The sequence below is a fragment of the Leuciscus leuciscus genome (genome assembly GCF_965113295.1).
Source record: "Leuciscus leuciscus genome assembly, chromosome: 1".
Classification (NCBI taxonomy): domain Eukaryota; kingdom Metazoa; phylum Chordata; class Actinopteri; order Cypriniformes; family Leuciscidae; genus Leuciscus; species Leuciscus leuciscus.
The window spans coordinates 32,098,230-32,108,093 of NC_138725.1; the positions used below are offsets into that span (position 1 = coordinate 32,098,230).

Genomic DNA, 9,864 nt, shown 5'->3' on the forward strand with positions numbered 1-9,864 from the left:
TTAAGGTGCCATTGTTACAGTGTAATTATATATTTAAGAACTGAGTAATATTAGGCAACTACATGTAGGCTACTTACTATAGGGTTAGAGTAGGATTAGGTTGAGTTAGTTGCATGTAATTATGCATAATTTATTGTTCTTACTATGTAAGTACATGCAACATATGTAAAAAGGACACTGTAAAATAAAGTGTTACCTAAAATAATACTATATATATATATATATATTTAAAAACAACAACAATAACACTTTAGTCTGTACAATTTTCCAAATATTTTTATATTCAAATTTTCCAAAACAAAACAAAAATCCAAAAACCATATACATGACCTCACAAAAATCTTCAATTCAGCGTCAAAAAGACATTATTTGGAGCTAAACATTGTTTGTTTTGTTTTTTTTTAAATAAAAATGTATTCATCTATAAAGTAAACTCTGTAGGTCTCAACAAAAAAGTAATTAAACTCAAATTATCTCAATCCTCCAAACAACAGCAGAATTACAACACCATAATCCCTTTTGAATCATTACAAATGACTCTTCGTTAAGTGTCTCCGATTGGTCAGCAGCATCTGCTCACTGATTGGTCCACAGAGCTTGAGTTCATGAAGGAGTAAATGAGTCTTGTGAAAAGCTGAGCTGATGTTTCTCAGTTTATAATCACAGAAGAGACTGTTAACTGTTCCACCAGGACAAAAGACCCAGACCCGGCTCACTAACGGATCCCTGCCAAAGAGAAGAACAGACGTTAGTGGCCTTGTTATCAGCAATTCATCAACACACCCAGGCTAACAGAAATATGGTTTTGCTAACGGTCCCATTAAGTTACGAAAACATTATTTCTGGGAACGTTCAACATGTTTTTCTTCATTGCGTGAGAATTAGAGAAAACATTCACGGAATGTTCAGTTTTATCATGTTGCTCACATTCTTGGAATGTTAGTTTTGAATGTTCTCGGAATATTCCGAAACAAGTAAAATTTAAAAAACCGTTAGATGAACGTTCAACTAAAATGTTGCAGAATAATGCTTCATATAGTTTTGTGCTTACATTTTGAAAACATTATTAAAGTCCAGATACAGTCAAACCAAAAATTATTCAGACACCAGATATAATATTTGATATCGTTTTACTAGTGGGTGCAGGACACTATAGTTCCTTTATGCAAGTGAGGATAGAAAAATAAAGTAAACTGTGACATATTATAGCCATAAATTCTTCATACAGTGGACTATCAGTAAAATTTATACAAATTTGGGACCAAAAATTTTTCAGACACTTTGACCTGACCCTGTTTTGCTGAAGTGTTTGTTCTTTAATTGCTAATGCGAACTTTTTACACCACAGACTGAACAAACTTAAACATTTGTTTGGTAATTTGTTGAGCTAAACTGGTATTATCTAATTGTGTAGTTAAATTTAACAGCTGACAGATATTCAACCTAATTCATGTGTCATATTTTATTACCATTTTTTAAACGATAGCGAATTAAATGTTGAAGGTGTCTGAATAAATTTTGGTTAGACTGTATTTACTTTGAACGAACATTCTATTAATGTTACTGGAAGAACGTTCGCTCGTAAACTTGCCAGAATATTCCCTGTTAGCTGGGATGTTATTCCAAAGGGAAACAGTGGATGGAACAGGTTTAAAGTCATTGTAAGTATATTTTGTTCCTAATCTTCTCACTATGAGTGTGTATGGAGCCTCTTTCTGCGGTGTGGTGTCCTCCACTGCTGCGGGCGGCGCTGTGGAGCCGGCTGCGCTCGGCGCTTCCTTCTCTGTGCTGGGACCAGTGGGAGACGTGTCGAGGAACACCTCGTCCACGACCCGGAAGCGAATCTCTTCGCCCTGGTCCATGTAGAGGTCGTGAGTGCCCTCGTCCGTCTCGTACTCCCACATCCACACCTGCTCCGCATCATCACTGTGCCAACCGTGAAGGAACAGTGCATGATGGGTAGACAAACTCACTTCAGGTCATTTACTACAAATACACTATATAAAAAAAAAAAGATAATAAAAAAAAAATTGATATAGATATTAGGGCGGTGCAACGATTAATCGCATCCAAAATAAAAGTTTGTGTTTACATAATATATGTGTGTGTACTGTGTATAATTATGTAGTATATACACACATGCATGTATATATTTAAGAAAAATGTGTTATTTATATATAAACTATGCATGGGTGTGTATTTATATATACTATAAATACATATATTATGTAAACACAAACTTTTATTTTGGATGCGATTAATCGCTGCACCGCCCTATTATCTATATCTATCTAACTATATATATATATATGTATGTATATTTATTTATATAAATTACGTTAAATGCATATAATATATTTAAAAATATTAAATTAGTTTTAGAAGTGGTAATTCAGGATACAATTTAGCCGGTTGCTGTAGCGACTCCGGCGGGATTATGATGTCATCAAAGAATCCGAGGCTCACTGTGGAATCAACACACATAAACTGATTATTTACCAATATAATCATTTTCCATTTCCAAGCAGGTGCTAAATTCCAATTAAGCCATTATTCCGTTAAACGAAGTTCTAATGTTCCAAATCTACTGGAATAAAGGCTATGAAGATGAACTCTAACGATGAGCATGTAAATTAACTCATTTGACAGTGTTGTTTTAGTATATAACTATCATTTTAAATTAGTTTTTATATTTTCCATAAATTTAAATTTTAGTGAAAGGTTTAGTAATTGTCAATTTTAGCAGCAAAATATTTTTATAAATTATTTTTTTTTAAATATTATTTTTTTTTTAGGTATTTTAGTAGAGTTTAAAGGTCCCATGACATGAAATTTTCACTTTCTGAGGTTTTTTAACATTAATATGAGTTCCCCTAGCCTATATATGGTCCCCAAGTTTCTAAAAATTTCAATCGGTGTAAATCGAGCTTTTGCTATCTTTCTCTGCTTTTGAGAAAATGGAGGCTCATACGCGCTGATCTTGAATCTCCTCCTTATGACGTCATAAGGAGGAAATGTTATCTCCCCTTTCTCTGCTTTGCCCGCCCAGAGAATATTTTCCGCCCATGAGAGGAAGTAGGAACGCGCGCGCGCGCGATTTTAGTTTGTCCACGAGAGATATCATGGCTTTTGAGCGAGCGAAGCATAATAATTGCTCAATAATTGGATGTACAAATGAACACCGAAGGGTCAATACAGAGCTGGGCTTGCTGAACGTCTGAAACTAAAGTCTGGATCACTCTCTTTGGCTCAGCTACACACCTCAGACAAGTAAGTCAACTAATGATATATAAGTGTGTTGCTTTACTGTTTATGGTTACCTAGATTTTACACGTAGAATGTGGCTGTAACATTAGCTATGCAGTTTATGTGTGTGAATACACACACTGTAACGCGAGTGTTGTACACGTCTTTGTTATTTGGATAACCGTTTTCCTGTTGGTTATATGGCGCGCGCGATATCCGCATTTCAAGATCGCAGAGCTTGATGTAATTGTAATAAGATAAATACAGACGTTACAGATCTCTCATGAAAAGGCAACAGTAGGTTAGCTTTAGCTACATGATAATAACTGTAAACCATCTGAATAAAGTACCGTATCCAGACATAATATTTTAAACTAACCATTCGAAAACGTCCTGCTGGAGCCGCTGAGTTGCAACTTCTTCATCCGTTGCTTCTCCATCTGGATCAGATTCTGGGTCAAACTGAAATGCTTGAAAGACTGCGTGTCTTCGTGCCATTGCTATATCCAACGTAAACAAACATGCACGCCACGTTACCGTTGCGCAAGATGGTCAAGGCCACACCCACCCTCCACCTTGCGCCGCCTTTCTCCTCCTCATTAGTATTTAAAGCTACAGACACCGAAACGGCCTGTCTGAAGGAAGCTCATTCTGGGACTGGCTTGTAGTAGCTATAATTCTGCACAGAGGCAGAATTTTTGGAAAGAGATTTCAGATACAGTTCTATGGACCACTAAGGACTATATTAAAGCCTACAAAAAGTAGCATGTCATGGGACCTTTAATGATTTATATATATATATATATATATTATCTGAAGCCATGGGAAAAACTTGGGGAAAAAATCAAAAAAAAATATATATATATATATATATATATATATATATTTTTTTTTTTTTTTTTTTTATGTTTCCCCAAGTTTTTTTCCATGGCTTTCGTTAACTATAATAACCCTGGCATGAGCGCGAGAGCAAAGCATCATGGGTGTTTAGTGTGGCCTCTCTCACCGTGAACGCCCTCGGCACTGCAGCCTTTAATCTTTCCCACCAGGATTGCGTCCAGGAACGGGTGGAAAACCACGTATCGAAAGTGAACTGCAGGAGAGAAGAGAAAGAGGGAGAGGTTTTGCTCGACCGCCTGAATGCAGTGAGTTATGATGTTGCTATGACGCTGTTGCTATGACGCTTGTACCTTTAGTATGAGACGCTCCGTCTCCAGGAAAGATGTAGGAATCCTCCAGTTTAGTGATGTCATACAGACAGATGCACAAGCCCACGTTATACACCACCTGCAGACACATGGAGGAGTTCAGACGGGATCAGGGGAAAATGGACTTGATAATGATTGTGATTCCTCTTGAAAGTTTTAAAAATATGAATTATTAATAACTATGTTTTGCCATTATATATTTAAAACAATAATATCTTAGTAAAAACCTAAAGTAATATTGACAAACTATGTATCATTTGAAAGCTTACAATCTCTAGTTTTCATTTTTGGTGACTATTTTTTTTAAATAAAGTAATTTATCAATTTGCAACAAGAATATTTCATGCTCATTAGGTGTGTTCAGGTCTTTACTTTGAAATAGCGATGAACATGAAAAATCATGAAAGATTGGTAGAAACCTCAGTTTGTTTTCATGCCAAGAATTCAAAAGATAACACCAACTCAATTTCATGAGAGAAAAAGTGAAAAGAAAAAGAAAAAAACATGAAAATGTTTTAAATATAAAGAAAAATATTATGGATTCTCGATTTGTGATGCAGCGGCGAGCTATAACAAAGAGTATAGAAGCCCAAGAGGCGAAACTCTGTTGTGTTATGGGTAACAGTCTGTAGATGGCGCTGCGGAGGCGCGTCCGCCATTATGGACTGAAAGCTGCTGAAATCGTTAGTGGTAATAGATGGTGGTGTCTGATTAATTACTGAGATCTTATGGCACCACTTCCATTTTAGTACTGTTTATAGTTCATGTGTCCACTTGCTAGATTGCACATCTTTTTTGTACCTTTCCGCCTGTAATAGGACATTCACAGATTGTTTTTATTCTTGCCATTGAAACGTTCACTGTGTGCACTTTCACTGAAGATGTTGAAAAAACAAGTTGTTAATATTTTTGTGATATTCTATGTAAAAGATTAACTGTCTTTAGAAATGTTCATTTATAATTTTATTTATTTATTTATTTTTCCAAATCATATATATGGTGATGTTCACTAATTTCAAAATCAACATTTGAATAAATATCTTATTACGTGTCTGCCTATATATTATTTAATGAATTCCTGTTATTCATATAACAAGGAAAATGCATAATAGAACATAAATATTGATAGATTAAAGGTTTGCAGTAATTTTATAATTGTATCTTTGCAAACCGTAAGTGGTAGGCTAATGAAGCCGATTCGGTGGGGGACATACCCTTCCGAAAATGTACTATAGGAATCTTATAGTATTTTGTGACAAAATATTATAGTAATCTTATAGGAATACTATAGTAATGTGGGACATACTATAGAAGTACGATAAGACTACTATAGAAATACTATAGCAGCTTTAAAATATTACAGAACATCACAGAAGTATGTATGGCTCGTTTCCACTACGGTACGGAACGGTACGCATTTATTTGCGCTTCCACTATCAAAAGTTGTGAATGGTAGGCTACCAAAATAATACCTCTATAATATCCTAGAGCCGCTATAGTATTTCTATAGTAGTCTTATAGTACTTCTATAGTAATATTTTGTCCCAAAATACTATTTTCCTAAGGGTAATTAGGCCATGCATAACCGACACATAGACGTAACATTTTCTGTAATTTAACGTCATTTAACGTCGGTCATCATCATTGATGTATTTTAAATTGTTTTCATATTTAGATATGACGGCCAGAAAAAAATAAGTTATGTTAAGTTTTTGTTATGTTAAGTTGGTTCAGTGCCATTGACTCCCATTATTTTTCGGCGTTTTCCTTCAGTTTTCAGTCCATAATGGCGGCCGCGCCGTCACGTCATGGGGGCAAGTTGGGCAACTGTTGCTATGGAGCGTTCTATTGAGTTTCACCTCTTGGGCTTCTATACTCTTTGGCTATAACGCACATCTGTGCTCTTTTTATGCGTTTATTAGAGGTTGAATTCAAATCAAATACTGCCAAACCACCCATACTACTTCTCAATAGGATGTCATAAATTGTATGAAACGTATGGAAATATATGGTTCAGAGCACTCAAAACATTATATGGAAATAAATTGGAGTCTGGTTGTCACCTAGTGAAAAAGTTTGGTACTGCGCCCAAATAAAATCTGACTGAAAGCTCTTTTTTTCTTTAGATATCAACCTAAAATTTGGAACACAACTTGTTCAGATTTATGGCTTTGATTTTCTTGCAGTTTTAGAGTAAAACATATTTTGTAAAATGTATATTTCATATTAAATATAAATAATTATATTTATACATTTTCATGAACTCAGACTTCTATAAAAAAAATTCTGTTTCACTTTCAGAATTTATAATAATCTGCCAAATGTCTTCTTTAAAAAAAACAAGACCAGCCATAGGTCTATATTGCAAAGCATTCTTGAATTACAACCATTTAAGTTTGGATAGTGATTTTCATGTCTATGCAAAAAAGGGGGGTGACAGTTCAGGGGTTAGTGATCAAATATCTAATTACGTCATGATTTTTTTTTTTTTTAATGAAGTGAAGCTCTTAAATACATTCTGAAGATCATTCCTCCAACATTTACATGGTAGCAGAATTTAATGTTTTTTTTTGTTGTTGTTTTTTTGCTGTTTTTTGTCCCAATGTTTGCAGACACCTTCCTCTTTTGTACTATATATAGGCATTTTTTTGGAAAAAAATAAATAATATTGAGAGAGAAAGCATTTGTCACATAAAGATCCGATCGAGTGAATTTTTACATTTACAGAAATAGTTAAAACATTCTATTTTAAAAGTAAACATTGCTTCATTCGTCTGTAAAACGAGTATAATAACATATACATTTTTAAGTTTCATGACTTTAGAGCATTTTATAAAACCTATGACCGCTTATCAATCCGGGTTGTATCAATCAATGTGGGTTGTGCACAGATCTATATTACGACAATAAAAGCATTACAAGAAATACAAGAAAAAAAAGTTAATAAATTTGCCAACAGCATACAAATTTAAATATGAAAGATAGGAGGAAAACGACAGCAAAAAAGAACAAGAGGGTAAGAAATTAATTGACACATCAATTAGGCTTGTACAAATTGAAACGCTCTTGCTTTCCTATTTACTGAAGATGAAATAGTTTTGAAATACTTTTTAAAATGTTATCAAATAAGTAAAATGCAAAGTCAAATTACTCAAATAAAAAATGCAAATTAGGCAAATCTCCAAGACTTATGTTAAATAAATAATGTACTTCATGTATTTAATCTCTTAAATCTCATTTTATTAACCAATGTCTTTGCTGCTGACCTTCATTTGAAAAACAAACAAGCAAGTCCAGCTAGAAAAAGTAACGCGAAAGTAACGTTACGCATTACTTTCCTTACCGGAATGAGTTACTTTTTCAGTGAGTATAACCAGAGACAAGCCTAAAAGGACTTTGGTATAACGCAATATTGTAATCCATTACCTCTAAAAGTAACTCTCTCCACACTGGAAGCATTTAGCCGTTAAACATCAAGGAAGAAGAAGAAGAACTGGAAGCATTTGTTTTGAAGCATGAGTCAGTAATATGCGTGAGTGTCTCTCTTCACCTTGTTGGCAAGTTTCTTGTTGAGTTCTTCGGCGATCGCGTCGTTCAGCTGCCGATGGAAACTCCAAGGAGGAATCCGGACCGTGTCCACCATCTCCACCAGCACGAACATCCTCAACCACAACCAGAACCGAACCGTGAACCCGCTGATGATCTCAAACTGACACATAAGCAGCATCTATCAGCTACTGATTTATCAATCTGTCACTCTCTGTACGTGATGTTGTTCTGCTGTGGTTTCTCTGTCATCTTACCTCTCAGTCCTCCCGAAGCTCCGGCAGCCCGTGTGTGTGCAGACTGATGTTATCCAGCTGCTCCAGTTTATACATTTACTCTATTAATAATCTATAATCAGTCATGATTTGAGCGCACGGCATGACAACAGCTGCACATGTGCCGAATCACGACAGCGGCTGGCGCTTTACGGCACCGACGTCACGCGACAACATTCTGAAAAAAAAAGAAGAAAAAAAACTAGAGTACCCTCTTTTTATTATAATTATACACATTATGAGAGAGAAGATTCTGATGTTTTTTATTTATTCAATCTTATTTTGTTCTTATAGGCTAAACATGTTATACACAAGTGTAAATTTTGTAAGAATAAGCCTTTCTTCAGCCTTTTTCTTGAAGATGTAAAACGCATGCATCCTCTAATAAGAAAGCTGTGAAAAGGGGACCGTTATTTTCTTGCTCCCTGGCATGTAATATATTGTCATTCTGTATATTTTTGTGTTCAATAATAATAATAAAAAAAAACTTTTTATTTTCTAAAAAGATGTTGATACATAGGCTATTTCAAAAATAGCATACACTGTAGTTCATTTCAGAATTTCATGTAGCCTATTGTAACTTTGTTAGGCTAATTTCTGTTTTATAGGTGGTGATTTTATCTCTAAGATTTGTCAGATATTAAAATCATGTGTCATAAATGTCTTATAGTTGCAACAATTTTTAAGGCATTGTGACTTATTTTAAAAAGAATTGTATTTAGGGATAGTTCACCCAAAAAAATGAAATCATTTACACACCCAAAAGAAGATATTTTGAAGAATGTCGGTAACCAAACAGTTTCTGGTCCCCATTAACTTCCATTGCATGAAAAAGTCAATGGTGACCCACAACTGTTTGATTACCGACATTCTTCAAAATATCTTCTTTTGTGTTCAGCAGAACAAAGAAATTCATAAAGGTTTGATACAACTTGAGGGTGAGTGAATATCCTACTTTAATTTTTAACGCACTATCCCTTTAAATGCCCTCCTTTGACTCTTCTTTTGGCTAATTCTTATGTTTACATATCTGCAGTCTTTTAAATGCTCGTTCCAGAGTTTGTGCAGCTCTTACTGAAACCTTCTGCTTCTAAAAGACCTGAGATTCATCAACCACGCAGTATAGTTAGCATTAGCAGAGGGCACTGCTGAAAAACATGTTTATTAACACAGTTTAGTCTGTTAGAAACAGATCAGAGACTGTGTAAATGTTTAGACGCTTGGTTCAGTGCAGCACCAGCAATTAAAATGTCAGTTTTACAACAGATAGGATATTTTAGTAAGCATGTGAACATTATGACTGAAATAATTCCTTACACTGTCTTATAGTACGAATTATGAGACATTTGGTAACACTTTACAATAAAGTTCATTAGTAAACATTATTTAACTACCTTAGTTAAGATGAACTAAGAATGAACAATACTTCTTCAGCATTTATTAATCTCAGTTAATATTCATTTCAACATTTACTAATACGTTATTAAAATCAAAGGTTGCATTTGTTAACATTAGTTAATGCACTGTGAACTAACATGAACAAACAATGAACCGCTGTTTATTATTAACTAACATTAACAAAGATTAAT

General features: G+C 34.5%; 1 protein-coding gene across 1 annotated transcript; it reads right to left on the bottom strand.

Moving 5' to 3' along the window:
• Nucleotides 1-260: 260 nt before the first annotated feature.
• polr3h (polymerase (RNA) III (DNA directed) polypeptide H) lies at nucleotides 261-8,433 on the bottom strand. Its single transcript, XM_082141523.1, has 7 exons — nucleotides 8,258-8,433; nucleotides 8,005-8,163; nucleotides 4,437-4,533; nucleotides 4,253-4,339; nucleotides 2,402-2,465; nucleotides 1,692-1,926; nucleotides 261-726 (listed from the first exon to the last, which is right to left on the bottom strand). The coding sequence occupies exons 2-7, from the start codon at nucleotides 8,113-8,115 to the stop codon at nucleotides 676-678; spliced, it is 645 nt and encodes a 214-aa protein (XP_081997649.1). The 5' UTR covers nucleotides 8,116-8,163; nucleotides 8,258-8,433; the 3' UTR covers nucleotides 261-675.
• Nucleotides 8,434-9,864: the final 1,431 nt, after the last annotated feature.

Bases quoted from the DNA above. Each gene is read 5' to 3' on its own strand.
- polr3h (XM_082141523.1), bottom strand. From the start codon at position 8,115: ATGTTCGTGCTGGTGGAGATGGTGGACACGGTCCGGATTCCTCCTTGG. The intron at 4,340-4,436 runs GTACAAGCGTCA...TCTCTCCTGCAG, and splicing joins CGGAGCGTCTCATACTAAAG to TTCACTTTCGATACGTGGTT. The intron at 727-1,691 runs GTGAGAAGATTA...TCTCTTTGGCAG, and splicing joins AGGCTCCATACACACTCATA to GGATCCGTTAGTGAGCCGGG.